Consider the following 20,936-nt stretch of genomic DNA (forward strand, 5'->3'; position numbering starts at 1 on the left):
CCGGGCCGCGCGAGGGCCGAGGGCCGAGGGCCGAGGGCCGTTTTGGGAGCAGCGGTGGCGCCGCCCTCACGGCCGGGATCCTCCGCGGGGAGAGACCCGCAGGTGCCCCGCGTGGCCCGAGGGCAGCCAGCGCCCCGCTCGCAGCGTTCCGCGGGTGGGAGCCCCGGGACTCGCGGCGAGCGGGGCGGGGCGAAGGGCGGGGCGGGGCAGGCGCACCTCCAGCGAGACAGCCAGCGGGTCCCGGCCCCGCGCCCGCCGCCCCTACCTGCCGCGCGGAGTCGAGCGCCGCCCGCCCGCTTTGTTCGCTTTGTCTGCGCGCACCTGAGAGGCCTGCCGGGAAGGTCGCCCCGGACCGCGCACCCGGCGCCGCACCAGGTAAGGGGTGCTGGCTCAGGTGGACTGTGGTTGGAGAAACCCGAGCTCTCTGGCGCAGTCCCGGGGACTCCTTCCCTGGGAGCCGCAGAAGGGGCTGTCGTTTTGAATAAAAGCTTTGGGAATGTGTTCCACTCTGCGTCGTAGGCACGGAGGTGCTGCAGCGTTTCCTCGCGGGTTTCCAGGCAGCCTCGTCTTTTCAGAGAAGTTGCTTCAGGCAGAACTCGTGGGAGGCTTGCGGCCCTGGGAGCGAGGGAAGGGCGAGGGTTCGCTTTGCGCAGAGCACACACACGTGCGTGCGTGTGGGAGAGACTTGTCTTCAGCTGCCCTCACCTGGGTCTGCCTGGCTCCTGCCTTTCTAAAGCAGCTTGCCGGGGACCAGACCCTTGGCTGGCTGGGACACTTTTAGTGGGAGGGTCTCAGCACATTGAAAACCCGTGATTTAAAGGTCTGGGCACCAGACGCCAGACAGAAGAAAAGGGACGGTGGTACTTCCCCTACCTTTGCTTGCAGCACCGCCTAGGTCAGCCTGGACTTCTCAGCCGCGACTGCGCAATAAGGAGAGTTAATAATTGTAAGTACTATGACACCCCACTATAAACTCCCTTGATTGCATAAACCTGAGACCCTTCTGAATGTTTGTAGATTCAATCCTAAAACCTCATGGTCTGCTTTGCTCAGAAATGTTCTTTTTTGAGAAAGAAACGGGAAAGGTCAACGGAGAATCAGAGAGGTGGTCATCCAGCTCACAGCTTCCTTCTGGGGGCGAAGAACCTCCCAGACTGGAGTCTCAGGCAAATCCCAGGGACACAGCAGATTCCTCCTCCACCATCCCAGTGTGCCTTAAAATACAGCAAGGAGGGATTTCTCACCGATTGCGGGGTGGGTCTACCGCCCAGGGTTCAGGTCAAACCATTTCCCCCACCCCTGCCTTCAGCGTGCTTTGGAACCCGCCAGCCAGAGGTGCGTGTTTCCGTGGACGGGAAAACTTGAGAGCTAGTTTTTTTTATATACTTTTAAGTCTACAACAAAACTGAGCAGAGCTACAAAGACTTTGCACGTGTCCCCTGCCACAGTGGGCCATTTGTCACAAGTGCTGAGCCCCCATTCCAGAGCCCAGGGTTCACACTGGGTTTAGCACATTCTAGATGTTTGGACAAATGTTTGCTACTGTTGCCTTTTCATTTCTGCCTCCTCCAGCCCCTTGGCCACCATTGGTCTGCATGGTTTATCCTTTCCAGGTGTTGTACCGTTGAGTCGGTGAATGACCTTTCAGGCGGGCTTCTTCCTTTACTAATGCACGCTGAGGCTTCCACTCCTGCCTTTATAAAGAGCTTCGTAAGAAGGGCATCCTTAGTTGGCAGCCATGACAGTGGGGCTGAGTGCTTGGTTAAAGTAGAAGGCCTTTGTTAGCTGTACTCTTACCTCGTGCGTCTCCTGCAGCTGTGGAGTATTTCCATTTTCTGTATGGCACCTGGAAGTCCCAGGCCCAGGGCAGATGCCGAACACTTGGCCCTTGGATAAAGGAAATGTCCTATGTTTGTGCTAGTGGGAGTGACAACAGTAGCATGAAGTGCGTCAGAGCAGTGGGTTTCAAACTTGCATACTATGCACCATGGCAAAAAAAAAAAAAAAAAAAATTATAATTGGGAGGTGCTGAATGAACTTTTCATTGGGAGATGCAAACAAAAGCCAGTTCATCTGGAGAGTGTACCAGGAACATGCCAAAGCCTGATTCCCCCAGACTCAGACTTTGCAGCCTTGCTTCCAAATGAAGTCTTAACCCAGCAACTGCCCTACGGCTGTGCAGATGGGGTCACCCTGGTGTAAGCTTTCCATGCTGTCCAGCGCCCCGACCACGTGCAGCTGGAGAGCTACACACAGCTGGCAGGGAGCTGCGGGAGGGACAGGCTGAGGTCCCCGGTGATCCCATGGACCTCCTGGATGAGCACCAACAGGGTAGGTCTTGAGTGTGCATTGTAGGCAGTTGAAGCATCTCTGATGAAGCGGGTGTGTGCGAAGCTCAGGAGGACTGTGATAGAATTGCCGATTAAAAACGTTTTTTCCCCAGTAAGACTGTGTTAGAATGCCCGTTGTGTCACCTACACAAGGGTATAGGAGAGTTCGGTGAGTCCGGGCATCTGGGACCCTGCTTCTGGAACAGCTGCATACATCCGAAGTCTGCCTCAGTTGGCCTCTACATCTTCGAACAGCCTAGCCACACCCTTACTCCATCTCATGCGGTCCACTCTCCAACTTTTCTTAAACAACAGTTGTCACCCCAGTCCTCCTCTTCTGGTGTTAGTAATGGTAGTTAACCATTAGTATAGTTAGTAATAGTAGTTAACCAGGCTCCTCTCATCTGTAATTAGGAGAGGTTGCCTTTGCCCAGGGGGCCTTTGCACTGGGGTTCTGTGGCATTCTGCCAACCTCCGCAGACAAAGAGGTGGCTAGTGTCACCTCCATTATAGAGAGAAGAGCTGAGAGGCTGAAGTGAAAGAATTTACCAGAAAGCCTCATGCTGGGGTCTCTTGTTGGCTTACTCTTGCTCCTGCTCCACCGAGCTATTGCACCCACATTGACACGGCTAAGGACCTGGGCTGGATGCCGGGCTTGCAGTTTGCTAGCTCTGTGGCCTTAGGTCCTACCTTCTCAGTTCTGTTTCCTCCTCTGTGAGGATGGATATGCTAATACCAACCCTATGGGACTGACTGTTACTGAATGAAATTGGTGAGCTTAGTGTAAAGATCTTTTAGCATCAGGCAGAAAATGAACTTCTTCCTCTCAACAAGGTTTTTCTTGTGTTGACCCTAAGTAACCATTCCACCAATGAAAGAACCAAGACACGGAGATTGCTGCTTGCCGGGCCCCCCAGCTCCTGGGAGCAGAGTTGGGCTGGAATCCATCTGCACACTTAATATCCTGCGAGCTGTCCCTCCCGTCCATGCTCCCCAGGGTTCACAGCTCTTTGTCACAGAGTCAGATTCCTGGACAGTATAGAGCAGACTCAAATGTCGTCAGCCAAGTGAGCCCAATGTCTGCTGTGTCCTCAAGGTCTTAGCAGTGTGGACTGACGGGAGCCTCTGTGAGCCCCAGTCTTCCGGGGACTGCACAGAGAGACACATACTGTCATCCCTTCATGCCAACTTCCAAACTCTGCAGGTTTGCTGGCTCTCCTTGAGGGTGTGGCCTTTCCTAGGAAGCCTTGGCCTGCTTTCCCTGACCAGGTGTGTCTGTCGATACAGGAGCTGAAGCAGGGGGATCATTTGAGTCTTAGCAGTTCCTGCCCAGCTTAAGCAACATAGCAATACCCTGTCTAAGCAGACAGACAGACAGGTGAAGAGAGGGGAGTAGGGGGAGGGCAGAGGGCTCGCTCTGGCACATCAAACTAGGAAAAGAAGTTGTCCCTTGTTTTGAGTCTCTGAGCCTGAGCAGGATATTATATGTGAAAGACAAGGAAGATGATTGTTACAGTACAGGCAGCAAGGAGCCTCCAGCTGGGCTGGCGATGACCTCTGGTTTCAGTCTTCCTGTTCACACACTGGCTGTTACAAAGGACTTGGGTTTCCATCTTGTAGATTGGGGAAGGCTTACAAGGGCCACTCTAATATTTGTGGAAGGAGTTTATTTTCTAATAAGGTAGAAGTGGGCCTCCTTTCCTGCGCTCTCCATATCTGATGGTGGGAGAAAGATGGGCACTGCCCCGCAAAGCTGCCCTCCGAGACATTCTTTAACCCCCCCCACACACACACACACCCTGCCCGGTGGCTTTTGTTCCTGGCTGTGTCTGAGAAATGTGATTCTTAGTCTGTGGACAGTGGAATGATTTAGCAACAGACCTTGCCTAGTGCTGCAGAGGCTAGCAATCAGGTGGGCAGATCCGAGCTCGGCTCCCAAGTCCATCTGTGAGCCGCCTGGAATAACGTGTGTGGTGAGCGTAGGTGATGGAACAGAAGAAAGGCGGCAGCGAGCAAGGTGTTCTGTAATGGAAAGGGCTTGGCAAGGTGGGCCTGCCTCTGGCTTGCAGGCTATCAACAGGCAGGCAGAGGGCCCTGGAGATCTCACCATGAGCTCCAGTATAGGAACTGAAGAAAGGTGCTAGCTGGAAAAGACACCAGAGGACTGGATCAGGGTGTCAAGTGTGTAATTACGATTATCTTCTCTGTCCCTCCCCATAGTTCATAGCCTTTTTCTGGGTCCCCAACTTCTGCCACCATGCCCTTATTGGGCCTCCTGTGCAGATTTGTCTCCCTTGCTCAGCATTCTCCTCGAGTCTTCCCAGAATTCCAAGGGTTGGAGGCGGATCTAGCCCCACTGCCTGGCCGTGTACTGTGGCGGTATCTGAATGGGATGATCTGCCCTTACTAGGTGTCTGGGGCATTAGGAGAGAAGATGCCGATATCTGGAGCCTGGTGGCAGCCTGTGAGAAATGTGTGCTGCTAGATAATAGTAGCTGTTGGCTTTTACTTTTATCCTTATTTAAAAAAAAAAAAAAATTCCCTAGGCAAAACGCGGTAGTTGCTCAGGCTGGAGCACGCATGGCCCAGGAGTTCAAGGGCAGCTAGGGCCATACAGTTGGATCCCATTCATTTTTTTTCTTGACATGGAGCAGTTGTTGATGTTGAGTTAATGTCGTAAGAATGTTTTGGTATGTGATGAGATGAGAATAAATCGAATATTTGTGAAGACTCGGTGGAAAGAGTCTGGAGTGCTCAGAACAACTTGCAGAGTGGCAACCACACTCCCGCCTTTTATCAAGGTAGAGAAACATCCACTGAGTGTGTGGACACAAAGCTGTCCCAGAAGGCGCCTCCCATCCTCTGCAGGTGGCATTATAGTGCTTTGTTCCCCATTGAGCATGTGACTTTCTTCCTACGTACCTCGAAGTATGGGGCTTCCCCCGAGACCGAGACACCGTCCAGTCTTAAGCATTTGGCTCCCGGCAGATCACGGGACAGTTTCAGTGTGGGCTGTGAGAAAGCGGGGGACAGGTGTGAGAGATGCTGTGAGGATTATCACATGTGACTGGCATCTGGGGGAGCCGTTTCCATGCAGGTCCATTTGCAGAATGCCAAAGTAAATCTTGTCTTAATGAGCAGAGAGGTGGGGTTCTGAAGACGCCCGGCTGGGCAAGCAGAGGCACATACTAGGACAAGTTAGTCCTGTGGTGTGCCTGTGTTCCCTGGTGTCCCCGTCCTCACGGCCGCCTGGGAATATGATTTTAGGGACCATCAGTTGATGTGGTGTGCAGGCTCGAGCCTCTGGCCTCTTCACACGCGCCTTCCAGGATCAGAGTCTGCAAACCAGGAATGGCTTTGAAGCTAAGGAGTGAGACAGACAGCATCGGGAAGTGAGTCCCACACACCTGTCATCCCACTGCCTCCTCCACCTGATCCGCCCACTGGCAGGTGGGGGCTTGTCCTACATCCAGTCTAGGGCATGCTGGAAAGTACGTGCTGAGAGCAGGCATCCGGGAAGGTGTGAGCCCCTCCCAGCAGAACGAGCACCGCCTAGCCACCTTTCTCCCTTGGACGGCACCTGGGAGTCTCCCGCTGCTTCTGTTCTGGCAACGCTGTGTGTGCAGGTTTTTGTCAACTTGACACAGCTAGAATCGTCTGGGAAGAAGGAGCCTCAGTTGACAAAATGTCTCCATCATATTGGCCTGTGGACAAGTGCTTAGGGCATTTCACTGATTAATGGTCGATGTAGGAGGCCCGTCCTACTGTGGGTGGTGGCATCCCTAGGCAGGTGGCCCTTCCTGGGTTGTACACAAAAGGAGGCAGAGCAAGCCAGTGGGCACCTTTGGTTCCTGCCTCTAGATTCCTGCTGGCTTCCCCCAGTGATGGACGCCAGATAAGCCCTTTCTTCCCCAAGTTGCTCTTGGTCACGGTGTTTTACCCTTAGCAGCAGAAAACAGACTAGCACATTTCCGCTCTTTGGACACGACCTCAGTAACTGGAGGAAGATTTCCTGACTTGCTGGAGGGTTCAGAAAATGACAGTGTTCAATTCCAGCCTTCACCTTGTTCACTTCTGGAGGGAGGAGTTGCTTTTAAAGATGGCTTGTTGGGACCCTGCAGGGCAGAGACTGGGGAACATTTGGGCAGGAAATCTCTACGAAAAGCTGTGGAGGACCTTGGCTGCACTAGAGGCAGGAAATGCGTCAGATGGCTGATTAAAATTAGAGTGTTTGGGGAAAGGCTTCATGGTTTGGGGGCTTGTCTTCTCCAGGCTGCAGTGACCATGCCTCGGGTGTGCTGTTCCTGGGCGCGTCTGGTCGCAGAACTGCACCGACGCCCACTTTCTTTTCCCGTAGGTCTAACATCATGCCTCCGTTTCCGCTTCTGCCAGCTGTCTGTGTTCTCCTGTTCTCCAGAGGTAAGGTGTCTCTCGATGGGCTGTAAATCCTGAGGGTTGGCCAGTCTCTAGCCCCACTGGCTTAAACTTGCTCTGTGTGTGTGTGTGGAGAGGAGGCGTGCCCTTGCCTGTGTGAGTAAGTGCCAAAGCCAGAGGCTGTGTCAGGGGTCTTCCGCTGTCACCCTCCACTTTACTTTTTGGGGTGAGGTCTTCTGAACCCACAGCCCACCCTCTCAGCTGGGCGGGCTGCCAGGGAGGCCGGGATTGTCCTGTCTGCACCAGCAGGGCTGGAGTGCGGGCGCTCACCGCTGCTCCAGCGTCGGTGTGGACCCTGGGGACTAGAGCTCAGGTCCTCACGCTGGCACGCACACACCACCCACAGGGCTACCTCCCCGGTCTGGCCCTGATTTTAGCTTTTATAGTCTCTGTATTTTCCATCCCGTGGCAGCCTCCAGCGCTGAGGTCCCAGCCCCTTCCGCTTGCATTTCTGCAGTTGCCTCCCAGTGATCCGCTTGTGTTTACCTGTGCCCCTCCCCTGTGCCATTCTCCAGATTGCAGCCTTTTCAGTATACAAATCTGGCCACATCTGGCTGCTGCCGGGCCCCTACCTAAAGCTTCTAAGTGGCTTTCTACATCTCTTAGGGGTTTGGCCTCATCCCAAGAGTCCTCTGAGGCAAGGATCCTCCTTCACAGAGGTTCTGAATCCTGGTGGCCACTCTGCTGAGAGCACTTGCCACCATCCTGCCACTGTCACTTGGGTGAACTCCTACCCATCCCTTAGTGTCCAGCACAGCTCCGCTGGCTCCCATGTCCCTATTCGACGCTCTGTAGAAGCTGCGCCCTGTAGTGCTGGACACAGGTCTGAGTTTACTTCGGTGACTTTTGGGTAGCTGATGGTTTCCACGGGAAGGACTCTGTAGACTTACTTTTACTCAGCACTCTGTAATCTCTGTGCTTTAAAGCAGACCTTGTGCTCTGGGTGCCGACTGAAACAGGATCAGAGCTCCCTTCCATTACCCTCTCATCTTGGCCTGCCTCAGCCTGTTTGGAGGGTGCACATATATAGCGGGAGAACCAGGGCTTCTGAGGAGGATCGCCTCAGAAATAAGAACAAATGTACTGGTTGCTCAGCTGTGCAAGCCTGGCCTGGGGTGCTCCTCAGGTATACAGTCTCACTGTCCCCGTGGCCTAGGGCCCAGCATGTACTGAACCCGCTCGAGGAGCAAAGGTTTCTGGTCAGGAGCCCAGCCTGAGTTCTGCTCCATCGCATGATGGTGCATCCCCTCTGTGGTCCTGACCCACCTGCCACATACTCGATTTGTCCCACACTCTGTACAGATGAAGCCCTGGGGTCCAGAGAGGCCGCATCACTGACCCAGGGTGACCTAGATTTGGTAGTATGGCAGGAACTGAGAGCCAGGCCTCCTGACTGGCTCCATGATTATGGGTCCTCTCGGGAGACATGTAGAGAGCTCTCTGCCGAAGCCCGGCCTCTCCTATCTGTGAGTGAGCGATTACCCATGGCCCTCAGCATCCTCTGTGCATTGTGTCACTCACCCACCGGGAGAGTGCAGTTCGGAAACCTTGGTCTTTTGAAGAGGCGCCCACTTGGTTAGAAGCAGCTAAAGCAAATAGCCCTACCGTGTTCTGTGGCATCACACACTGGTTTGCAGAGGGCGCCAAGTGTGCTGCCCGGGCTGAAGATGGGCTCCCCTGAGTCCTGGAACCTGTTCTAACTCTCCAGCAGGTGACACCAAGGGCAGCATGACCTGGGTGCCGTGTTTAGCAGTTGTCCTCAGGGCCTGTATCTCCCTGGTTTTCCTGTCTCAGGCAGCTGGGTTTTGGGCCCCTGCTAAGTCTTTAGCAGTGAATAGTACTTCTGCATTTTCTTGGGTGATTGTGAAGAGCCTTTGGCTGCTGGGCTCTTTGTCAGCAATTCATAGACTTGTTTCAAAACTTCAGTGTCTACGGAATGGAGGTGGATTCTGGGATGAGCTGCAGCAGTCTCTGAGAGTTGGCAGGCCTCGATGTTTCCAAGGCGGTGAAGCAAGCCCAGACCCGCTACACCATAGCTTGGGACTGTGGAGCTCGGTGCTTCACCAGCATAGCAGTGGGAAGCAGGGAGTGTCCGCTGACACGCTGAGGAAGGGAGAGCACAGCAGGGAGTGTCTGCTACAGCCTGAGTGTGCACAGGAGCTGGGAAGGTGGAGGGCCCAGCCCAGCAGGTGCCGCGTGAACAGGCTGACCAGCAGCACCACGCTGGGGTTCCTCCTGAGCCCAGTGTGCTCTGTGACTGTCTGCCTTGAGATGGGTTTCCTCCTGGCACCAGCTCCCCGCTGTGTCCCATCCCAGCCGCTCCTCACTGCTCTGTGTGCTCACCTGCCTCTGGGCTTCGTCCTCTGCGTGTGTTGCAACTTGTGTTACATGGACCCAGCAGCTCCATGTGAACTTCTGCAGCTAGATGCCCCTGCTTTGAACTGGCAAGGAGGAGCTAGCTATTCAAACTAGCTCCCTGGGTGCCCTCCCTCTTGTTTGCAGGTCAGGTCACCACTCAGCAATCCTGGGGTCCCTCTGGCATGTTGCCCTACCGTCAAAGTTCATTTCTTATTTTTATTTAAATTTGGGGTGCTGGAAATTGACCTTGCAACCTTGTGGCTAACCCAAGCGTTCTACCACTAAGCTCTACCCTCAGATCCAAAGTCTTTAAAAATTATTCCTAAAACTGCTCATGTAACATTATAATTTAACTGAATATGAAAAAGCACAAAAACTAAGGTGTCCCCCTCAGACAGTTTAGCTCTTGATCATGTTATATTTACAAACTATTGGTAAATATATCAGTGTTTTCTCGCATATTCCTGTCTGTCCGTTACCTATCTGTGGCCCTTCTCTAACACAAAGAATGTTGAAGGAGAGGGTCTTAGCCACATTTTCCTCCCTCTACCACGTTTTCCCTTCTGATTCACTTTCAGTTACAATACTACAGTGTTGAGCCATTTTTATGATTCCTGATTCACCTGGCCAGACTGTTTTCTGGAAAGCTGGTATCACTTTATAGTATCCCCATTGCACAGAAGTTTCCCAGTTAACTTCCTCAGTTAGAGTTACGTTTGGAATTTAGTCATCTAAGCATTCTGGTACCCTTTGAACGTTCACCCTGGCACTTTTCTATGGATTTGTCTCTTCTGTGAATTTTAAGCTTTACGATGGTGATATTTTACCCGGCAGCAGATTGGGGACCTCGCAGGAATGCGCCTGGATACACACAGCAAAGAGCCATGCCCAAGGGGACACAGTTGTGATCAAGGACAGAAGCCCTCAGGAGCAGTCTTTCCATAGCCATCTGGTGTTAGGGCAACCCCCCCCCAGACACACACACACACACACACACACACACACGAGACACTCAAATATAAATAACAAAGTTACTTCATAGACTTGCGTGATGCTTAGGGTTGTGAGCTGAGTGCTAGATCCAGAGCATCCCACTTGGTCACTGTGCTCTGCTACCAAGCCGCACCCGAGCCTTGCACTTCTCTACATTTCTGCCTTCTGCTTTGCTTCCTGTTCACTTAGGTCACCCAGTGGAGAGGCGAAGACCCCTCCCACCCTACCGTGTCATGATCACTTCCGTCTTTTCTCTCCCAGTGTCCCCGTCCATCGCCCTTCAGGAAGTGCATGTGAACAGGGAGACCATTGGGAAGATCGCAGTGGCCAGCAAATGTAAGTCCAGTTCGTGCATCTTCCACACGGCTACTCAGTGCCCCATGGACCGGGGGAGCCACGCTCTCCCTGAGAGTCTCCACTGTGGTCCTGACTTCCTCTCACGGCGTGGCTGGTCATTTTCCCCATTCAGTCCTTTTCGTGACTCCCACTGAGTGACTCTCCTTAGTTAAAATAGTGATAATTACAAGCAGCAACAACAAAACAACCTCTTGTTACCAAACTTTAAGTTAAATTTTATTGCACTTATTTGTCTATTCACTGTTTTGTATGTGTGTCCATACTTAGGTGTGTGAGTGAGTGAGTGAGTGTGGTGTGATATGCACGTGGAGGCGGGGGGTGCTGGAGGAACTTGCTGTCTTGCTACCTGCACATGCCCACACGTACACCAGCATACACCCCGCCACACACAGAAGTACAAACCTCCTTAGGATTGGAGGCTAGGTGGCGACAATGAAAGTGGAGACTTCCCTGAGGCGAAGAAAACGTTCTACCATTGAGTGTGGTGGTGAAGGGCTCCCTCCGCTAAAACCATTAATTATGCACTGTAAATAGTGACCCGTACGGTAGAGGAGGTCTCCAGAAGACAGTCAAACAAGTGAAATAGGTGGGAAGCCAGAAGGACTCAGCAGATGGGTGTGCGGCTACATGTGTGCCGGCTAGTTTAAGTCAGCCTGACACAGGCTGGAGTCATCTGGTTAGAGGAGGGGCCCCAGCTGAGGAAAGGCCTCCATAGGCCCTGGCTGTAGGCAGGCCTTCAGCATCTTCCTCCTTGGTGATGTGAGAGGGCCCCGCCCACTGCGGGGGGCACCGCTGGGCTGTGTTCCTGTGTTGTCTAAGAAGCAGGCAGAGCAGGCCATGGCGCGCAAGCCAGTGAGCAGCACCCCCATGGCCTCTGCCTCAGCTGCTGCCTCCAGGGTCCTGCCCGGCTTGAGTTCGTGCCCATCTGCCTTCAGTGACCAACTGATACAGAAGTGTGAGCCAAATAAACCCTTTCCTGCCCATGTTGCTTGTGGACGTGGTGCTTTGTCACAGCGGTAAAAACCCCAAGGAAGGCACACGCCAAGGAAGGCACGGTCACTGCTGCTGCTGGAACTACTAGGTCACTCAGCTGCACATGTCAGGGCACACGGTTAAGACAGTGACCCTCAAAGGCTAGGACCATGCCCAGGTCAGAAGCCCCTCTTCACCGGACTCATGTAGTATAGCTGAAAAGGCACTCACAAGCAGGCCCTTATCAAAGTCTACACGGTGGAAGCCAGAGTCTAACCCTGCATCTGCTCCTGTCTCCAGTGATGTGGTGCTCCGCAGCGGCCGACATCCTGTTTCTGTTGGACGGCTCTCACAGCATCGGGAGAGGGAGCTTCGAGAGATCCAAGCACTTTGCCGAGGCTGTCTGCGATGCTCTGGACATCAGCCCCGGCAGGGTGAGTTAGACTCATCTCTGCTGGCGTCCCGGGTTTCAAGTGACAGGATCTCTGCTTTAAGAGGAAGAAAGACTCACCTGGCTATGGGATGTCAGGACTGAGGCGCAAACCTAGGTGTGGTGGGATTGACACTGGCTCGGGGGTCGGCCAAGGAAGTTATGTGCTCCCTTCTTCCAGCTTGGTTTTGCTTGCTCAGGTAGGTCAGCTTCCTTCCAGCACACAGCGAAATCTTTCTGCACAGTCCTGCTAGTTCCCCCACTGTGTGCGCGTGCGTGTGTGCAGAGGTTGGCAGGGCACACCTCTCTGCTTGTGGAGCTGGCAGATCACCTAGGAGGGCACCAAATTAGCAGACTAAGCCACACGGAAGTCCCCTGCCCAGTCACATTACTGGAGAAGACCCCTCATCCGGGTTCCGACTGGCTGGGAAGGGACGGGTCTAGTTTCTGGCTGTGAAGCGAGGTTGGGTTTAAAGTGCCTCTGTCATCTCGGAGGCTCTGTGGGTGGCCTATCATTGAGGTGGATTTAAGGCTACGGAAGTTTTCTCTCTCAACAACTAAAACTTCATCCCTGGCTCCTTGGAAACCAGAATGCATACTAAGCAGACCCGAATCTTAGTGTGGATCACAGGTCTGTCCTCTCTGCTCGCTTGAAAAGATCTTGTCTGAGAGAATTCAGAGAACACCTTTATGCCTTGTCCTTCTGGCCTCACAAACGGCAGAGTAGGGTAACTGTGGCTCTTGCTCCTAAAAGGAGCAGTTTTAAACACCCCAACAGCATGAGTAAAGAACACAGCCCTCAGACACGGAGCTACAGCTGGCCCTCGGCCTCCCTGACTCTGAGGCTGACCTCAACACCATCTCCAGCTGAACAGAAACTTGGAGGCTCAGTGACACGCCGTGGGCACAGCTCTAAGAAATGAAGGTTCCCAGGCATGCACTTTGGAAGATAGGAATGCCAAGCTCCACTTCCACGATGTACCCCAGCTTATCCAACACAGTAACAGGAATGCAGCCTCCAACCCAACAGCCCACCTCTACATATCCCCACCCGGGCAGTTATCGCCCACAGGGCTACCTGTCAGCACAAATGATGTCAGGCAACCCAGACGAGTCTGTCTGTGGGTATTTTCTGGATTTTCAACCATGTAAACCCACCCAGAAATGAAATAAGAGGAGAAGCCATCATTACTTGAATTAGAGACCAGTCACAGGCTGAGAAGGAAGTGGCTCTCTGAGGTAGCATTCCTGGCTTAATCCTGTAACAGCTGGAGGATTTAGGAACAAGCAAGCCCTGTCATGAGGGCCAGGTTGTCTGGAGAAAGGCGCCCTTTGCACTCAAGTGTGAGCTCACTGCCCTGGAGTGTAGGTGGTCAGGGACCTGGACACTCTCACAGTGCCACTCATTAAGTCCAGACAGGGTTAGCTCGGAGGTTGTGAGCATGGTGTCAGCATGCCGTCAGCCTACAGGGGCCACATAGACACCTACTGGGTCTCCCCTTTCCTGCAGACAAAGCCTTGCTTTAACAGTAAACACCCCCATAGCCATTCCTGGAAGAAGAGGTACAAGGATCAGGCATGCAGACCTTGGCGTTCGCCTAGCATGTCCTGGAGACATAAGGGTGTCAACTTGGGAGACACAAGAAACATGACATGAATTACAGTTTTGAGCTGTTTTTTACATTCACTGCGTGTGTGCATGCTTGCGTGTGTGGCCAGAGAGCAGCTCCTGGGAGCCAGTTTTCTCCTTCTACCCTGTGGTTCTGGGTCATCAGGCTCATTAGCAAGCCTTTACCCAGCTCACTGGTCCTGACACACACATCCTTAACCCCATGCTCTGCAGAAGAGGAGTGAAGTGATGTCTGAGTGTCATGGAGACTCAGACAGGGCCAGTAGGGCCAGGGCTCATGACTTGCCTGCTGTCCCATCTGTCTCTCCCCATGGCTAGCCTTTGGGCCAGGGTGCTGTAACAGCACAGGCACCCTTCCCTGCTATCATGCCAACAGCATGGCTGTCTTTGGCAGTGGAGGGTGGGGAACATGGAATGGCGTGGGGGACAGTGAGAACTACAGGCCAGCCAACCTCCCGGCTAGCGCTGCCAAGAGTCCGTCACTGCAGCTCAGGGTGTGTGTATGTTGATTGCTTTTATGTCACTGTGACCAGCAGGCAGGAAAGGTTGCTGTGGCTCATGGTTTCAGAGAAATTTTAGCCCATCACGGGGGAAGGCCTGGCTGTGAAAGTGGTGGCCATTCTGGCAGTGAGGGTGTGAGGCAGTGTGGCGCAGCGTGGCTGTTTCCGTGGTGCAGACCCTAGAGGAGAGAGAGCAGGCTGCAGCTAGGGCAGAGCCTGCCTGCATGACCCGCTTCCCTCAGCCAGACCCCCCTCGGGGAGCCAGACCTCTGCAGCCTTCAGAACAGCACCACAAGCTGAGGACTGAGCATGCCTAACGTAAACCTGAAACACACTCAGGTTCAAACCATAATGAAAAAACTTATGGAATTCTAGGATGGCACTCATACCAGAGAGCCAGGGTGATGGGTGCCCAGAAAACTCCTATGTGTGAAGGACCTATTCGTGTGAGAGTGTGAGCATGTGAGCGTAGATCCTGACTGCTTGGGGAGAGCGACTTGGGTTTAACCCAAGAACAACCTGAGAGCAGGGGCCAGGGGAGGTAGTTCAGGTGATAAAACAGGTAACAGCACTTGTCCTCCATGAGAGGAGGACCTGAGTTCTGTTCTCCAGACCTGCACGTGGCGCTATGCACTTGTAATGCCAGGCATCCCACCCCTCCCCGGGCCGATGGCCAGCCACACTGGCTGGTCAGTGAGCCTAGGCCGAAATAAGACCCTTTTGCAAAACACGGAGAAACAACAGCCAAGGTTGACCTCCAGCCTCTTCAGGCCTCCGCACAAACACACACACAAGTATATACACACACACACACACACACAAAAGCCTTGAGCACCGGAGAAAATGGTGTCTGCTGGGGTGAGCCAGACTCACACAGACCACAGCAGAAAGGCTTCCTCAGGGAACCTTATGCCGGGGGAGGGGAGACATTGGCAAGGAGCTTTAAGTTGAGAGCCTTACAGAGTTGAAGTGTTCGAAGTCTTTCCAACACTTACAAACGCAGACACCCACTTCCTGCTTCAACAGCCCTGGGACAGGGTGTGGAGAAACCTGGTTTGCCCCTGTGCACAGTAAACTGAAGATAAAGGGCAGCGGTTTTGCCCCCAAACCTCCAATTAAGTGAAATGCCTTAACTGCTGACTGGGGCTGTTTCCCGTGTTTTTATTTGAAACCGTGTCCTTCCTGGTTAGCCTGAGCGAGGGGACCCAGATGCCAGGCTGTGAGGAATTCCTCCCACCTGTGTGAACAAATAGTTTCTTATGGTTCAGTAAAAAGGAGAGAGACAGAGAGGAAAATCTGCACCCACACATTTCCCATTCACCAGATATCCACCCCGCTCCACCCCGCTCCGCCCCTGTGACTGGGCACCAATCCCCCACCTGTTGTAGTAGCCCCCCCCATCTGGCCCCGCAGGCCCACTCTGCCCATGAGGCAACATAAAGATGTGCTTCCGTTCTCTCCTTTTCTAGAAAAGTTAGCTCAGTCTACACCTCTCTCCCTCTCCCTCCCTCCCTCCTTCCCTCCTTCCTTCCCTCCCTCCTTCCCTCCCTCTTTCCTGTCTTTTTTATCATATTATCTTGGAAATCTCATCCTCTCTCTCTGTGTATATTGATATTACAGATAATCAGCCTACCTTGAGGGTTTACCAGGCCTAATTAGCCAGCCCCTATTGATGGACTATTATAAATACACTGATCTTATGAACGCCTCATTTCATCCGTGCGAAAGACTGTCTGTAGGAGAATTTCCAAAGCCTACAAATTTTAGCTGTTAGTACATACTGGCACGTTGCTCTCTGTAGAGGCAAGTCCATTTTACCTTCCTACCCAAATGGCTGCCGATGCTCCTTCCTTTTTACTAAGCTGATGGGGAAATGGTATTATTTTCCCAGGGCCAAATGTCCTGCCATTAAGAAACCATTTGTTTTTCCCTTTTTTGATCTTTGTGTCTTTAGCCTGTTTTCTGCTGGATTGTTGTTCTTTTACACTCGGAGAAACCAACCCTGGCCTTCACGAGCTGTGAATTCTCTTTCTGTTTTGTCTTTACCTATGACTGTGTGCAAGTTTGTTCCAAGTGCTCAGATTTATCAGACAATTTTTAAAAGGTGAAAGATTCGGTTTGGTTCCCAGCAAACAAGGGGATTCTCACAAGAGCTCACCCCGGAAGCTTGAATGCATTTGCAGTGTCTCCTTGAGTTATGGTGGCACCTTTCCAGCTGTCCCAGTTACTGAGCAGACAGTCTCACTGGCTGCCGTCGCTCTCTGTTTCATGCTGTGTCCCAGGGAAGCCGCATCAGGCTGCCTTCTTTTGTTAAGCTTCTCTAGTCTCTCCATGGCTCTGACTCGAAGTGCCCGTCTCCTCACATGGCCACCCAAGACTTACTGTCTTTCTGCTTTTAGCTGCCAACAGCTTCCTGTCTGGGGAAGGCAGCTGGGTGGCCAAGGGCATCAACCCGTTGTCTTAGCACTGGGCCTGCCAAGGGATTGCACTGGGGAGGCACACAGTGTCTTTGCCCATTTGAAGTCCTTCCCAGAGTTGGGCTTAGCGTACTTAGCACAGCTCCCGGGCATGTGGTACCTGTGGGTTTGGAAAACAGAGGATTAGATGCTGGTTGGGCACATCATTCCGATGCTCAGCGTCCAAGCTCCAGTCTTGCAAGGCATGTGTTGGGTTTTCTCCTGTGGCCTCCTCAGTTAGGAAGCACAATCAGTCACATACACATACACACACAGAGATCACCGAAAATCTTCAGCTCCACTATTGCTTGTTTCTGTTTTGGGAGGTAACTCTTCCCAAGTCTGTCTCTCTGGTCTAGAGACTTGGTGTTTACCTGGCTTGGCAGGAGTGGGTCATCAGCAAGGAGCAGGGGCTTGGTGGCTGTGGTTAGGTTCAGCAGTGGCCTCTATGGAACCTTCGGCTGGATTTGAAAGCATATTCACCCCTGAGGAGGCAAGTGGTATAATAGTACTTTGGAGAAGTCCAGATGCCGGCAGTCCAAAGGCCCAGGCTTCCTTTCCTTGCTTGTCCTGGGCAAGCGAGCCTTGCACAGAGTCATCAGTCCACAGTAGTGTTGTCTTCAGTCACGTGGGCAGTGACTGGATCAGACGATGTCACGCATGCATCTGCACACAGCAGCACATGAGCCGGGAGCCTTTGGCAGATGTGAGCAGAACCTTGCCTAAAGCTGCTTGCACCGCAGCCAGGATAGCCACCCGGTGGGTGCTGGCCGAAGGGGCAGTTGCTCTGTCACAGCAGAGCACAGGCATATTTCGCCACGCCCTCCCAAATTCTCCAGCTGGGCTGCAGAACCGTGTTTCTAGGGAGGCTGGCCAGAGCTCCCCCACAGGATTTCTTGAGTGGCCAAGAGCCAGGCATCAGTCTTTCTTCTTTGGAATGTTCATGCTTTGAAACCTCTGGGGCCTCTGGCCCTGTCTCCTCCTCCAGGTCAGAGTGGGAGCCATGCAGTTTGGTTCCATTCCTCATCTGGAATTCCCCCTGGACTCCTTTTCAACCCGACAGGAAGTGAAGGCAAACATCAAGAGGATAGCGTTCAAGTATGTATGATGAGATGGTGCCGTGCTCACTTCATCCTTCCTTCCTTCCTTCCTTCCTTCCTTCCTTCCTTCCTTCCTTCCTTCCTTCCTGCCTTCCTGCCTTCCTGCCTTCCTGCCTTCCTGCCTTCCTGCCTTCCTGCCTTCCTGCCTTCCTGCCTTCCTGCCTTCCTGCCTTTCTTCCTGCCTGCCTGCCTTCCTTCCTTCCTTCCTTCCTGCTTTCTTTCTTTCCTTCCCTCCTTCCTTCCCTCCCCCCTTCCCTCCTTCCTTCCCTCCTTCCTTCCCTCCTTCCTTCCCTCCTTCCTTCCCTCCTGTTTCTGAAACAGGGTCTCACTCTGGCTGTTGCGGAGCTCCTCCTCAGTCCACAGCGATCCGCCTGCCTCCACCTCCCCGAGTGCTGGGGCTGAAGGCCTGTGCCAGCACACTTAGTAGAGCTAGCCACACTTAAACCTGCTGCCTTGAAGGGTTTCCTCCCCTCACCTCAGGCCTCAGCTGTGCAGAGCGGACAATTTTCAAGGCTTCCCCTAATTATTACAGTGTGGCATCCAGATGGTAATTTAAAACACCAGTTAAAAATTTGCTTTTATTATATGTGGTTGTCAGTTACCAAGAAGAGAGAGCTAAGGAAGGTCCTGCGGGGTGAAGCATGTGAGGTTATGGAAAGAACATGAGGTGCCAGCCTCAGCTACCCACGGAGACCTCTCAGCTGGGGACGTTCATCACGCTTCCCCAAGTTTTTGCCTTCTGAAAAGAGTATATTCCCTTCTGTCACTGAGAATGCTGTAAGATTTCGGATAGCTGTCACCACGCTCACCTGCACACACAATGCACAAATGTATGCGTGTGACAGGGTCGTGACTTAGATTATAAATCAGCTCATATGAAAAGTTGCTCCTACGTATGTGAATATAGGCACGCATACTCTATGCGACTGCCCTGTAGACATGCATACATGTGTGTATAGGTACACACATGCCATCCTGTTTCCACTGTCCCCATAGAGCGAGGTTGACTCACCCAACTCTGAGCTCTGGGTCTGCTCTGGTCTCTACTGTCCCTGTCCTGGAGTTCACTGAGGTCCTGCTGAGGTCTCTTGTCCCAGCCACTCATGGCCATCAATTTCAGTGGCAAAGGCCCTGAGCCCTGAGGTCTTTTCCAGCCGAAAACCTCTGTCAGCTCGCCCGTGCTGTCCAGCACCGGAGGTCCACACAGGGCACAGCAGAGTCTTGGCGGCTTCTGCAGCCCTCAGGGGCTTTCTCCTAGATGGTTCATCCCAGCCCTTTCTCTGCCCTGGGTCCCCCAGTGTCCTCTGAAGAGCTGTGTTTGAAGGGACCAGTATTGGCCCAGGATACTCCAATACCTAGGTCTCAGAACAAAGATTTTATTTGCCTCAGAGGGACAAAGGGCAGGGATAAGAGACAAAGACAGGAGATAGAGGACAAAGGAGAAGGGGAAGGGGACAAGATGGAGGGGGAGGGGTCTTTGTTCTGGAGGACAAAGGACCACCTCTGGATGGGGAGGAGGTAGAGGATAATGTGGAATCGGTTCTCTTCCACATGTACATGGATCCCAGGGCTTGAACTCAGATCACCAGGCTTGCTGGGCATGGAGAGTTACCTGCTAAGTCATCTCGCTGGGCCCTTCGCTCTGTTTTTGTGGAATGCCTAGAATGGGCAAATGTCTGGACATCTGCTAGTATTGCCATGGGCTTAGGGAACAAGGAGGCTTGCTAATGGATATAGGGCTTTTTAGAATGAAAAGGTTTTGAACTTAGTGTTATGGTTATCCAGTGAATGTGCTAAAAATCACCAATGAATTACCTCAGTCAGAAGCTTATGAAATCCTTTAGACTCAAATGTGCATGACAGTGCATTTGCAGAAAAAGGAGTTGTATGACCGTTTTAAATTAAGTCAATTTGGATGATTTTAATTCAAATGGATAATAAGCAAAACTCAACCAGTTGCAAAGAACAGCTACACAGTGGCACACTAGAGATTATCTAGTATCTGATCCAGTTAGTTCTCCTGGGAATGAGGAGACTGAGTCCCACCCAAGTGACTATCCCCCCACCCCCGCTTCCCCCTCTGAAATGATTGGTGGAGCCTCTTTTTCCAGCCTCACTGAGGGCACTGTTGTTACTGCCACAGACCAACCCAGTCTGGCTCCCGTCGTCCACGGGAGAACAAGGCTTTGGACAGGCAGACACGGTTTCGGCGAAGAATTGACAGACAGAGACACCTTGATGGTTTTGACTCTGCTACAACTTTACTGAAATTAAGCTAGTATTTTTATACAAAAGGCACCTTAAAATTGGCATGCTTCCCAGAACATTCAGACTTTTTACCAAGAATACAAAGTTTACATTTTAACTCAAAATGCAGTCAAACATAAAGCAGTGCCCACAAGAAATCTTGGCCTAAAAACTTTTTGATCAAAACAAACAAAGGAAAAGAAACCTCAAATATAGTTTCATTATTGCTAACCAATGAAGAGGAAAGTCAGAAGCTAAGTCAGATGCCTGCCAAAGTCCCTCTCTATATCAAAATCTAACTACACCTTTGTTAACCCTCCTCCCATATGTCCAGCCCAAAATTTATGATCTTCTCTAGAAACAAGGTACTGAAGGGAGGGGGAAACTCCCGCCAGCTGTACTATTATTTCTTAAGAAGGAGCCTATTATTTTTCCACTATTTTTAATGCCTATTAATACTAAATCTAATTTATTACCTTTCTTAAACTTATTATATTTATTAAAGCCTTTAACAATCTACTAATAATAAATTTCTTTATAAAGTTATGCTGTTTTAAGTGTCACAGAGAAAGATCAAAGAATTCATTGTTCCAGCCCCAGAGCCACAACTGAAGAAGCGTAGAAATCTCAGAACACGTCTCTTTTCCAAGTGGGATGAGTTTGCCAGGGACCTTCCAGGGGGCTTATTTTTGGGGAAATCATATCCCCCGCCCTGTAGCTTATGCTACTGTGGTGACACTGGCGTGGGTGTAGCAGTTACTATTCATGTCATGACATCAGAGACACATTAAGAAGCCAAAGGATGAAGGCCAGTGACATGGCCCTGCACATAGAGGCTCTTGCTTCCATGCCTGATGACCTGATTTCAATTTCTAGAACTCAATTGGTAGAAAATGAAAACCAACTCTTGTAAGATGTCCTCTGACCCCCACAGGTCATGGCACACATGTGCCACTACTCATGATAAATAAGTGTAAGAAAAAAATTCCGTTCCTGAAGAGGCTGCAGGGGGTTGATGAAGGAGTCCCTTTAACAAGTTCATCTCTCCTTTGGGATGCGTTTAGCCCTCGTGCATCCTTTCATCACTGTGAGGCAGTGAACAGAGCAAGGGGGCCCAGTTTTGGGGTCA

At 52.1% G+C, this 20,936-nt stretch overlaps 1 protein-coding gene across 2 annotated transcripts in view; it reads left to right on the forward strand.

Annotated features, from left to right (window-relative positions):
* Vwa2 (von Willebrand factor A domain containing 2) overlaps window positions 1–20,936 on the forward strand; it is a 38,374-nt gene continuing 17,438 nt past the window's right edge. For both annotated transcript variants that reach the window (XM_021630980.2, XM_021630981.2), the window contains exons 1-5: window positions 1–375; window positions 6,688–6,749; window positions 10,377–10,451; window positions 11,745–11,878; window positions 17,449–17,558. In XM_021630980.2, the coding sequence (XP_021486655.1) occupies window positions 6,698–6,749; window positions 10,377–10,451; window positions 11,745–11,878; window positions 17,449–17,558 (371 nt within the window). In that variant the 5' untranslated portion in view covers window positions 1–375; window positions 6,688–6,697. The remainder of the gene's footprint in view (window positions 376–6,687; window positions 6,750–10,376; window positions 10,452–11,744; window positions 11,879–17,448; window positions 17,559–20,936) is intronic.

This window comes from Meriones unguiculatus, chromosome 1 (genome assembly GCF_030254825.1).
Source record: "Meriones unguiculatus strain TT.TT164.6M chromosome 1, Bangor_MerUng_6.1, whole genome shotgun sequence".
NCBI lineage: Eukaryota > Metazoa > Chordata > Mammalia > Rodentia > Muridae > Meriones > Meriones unguiculatus.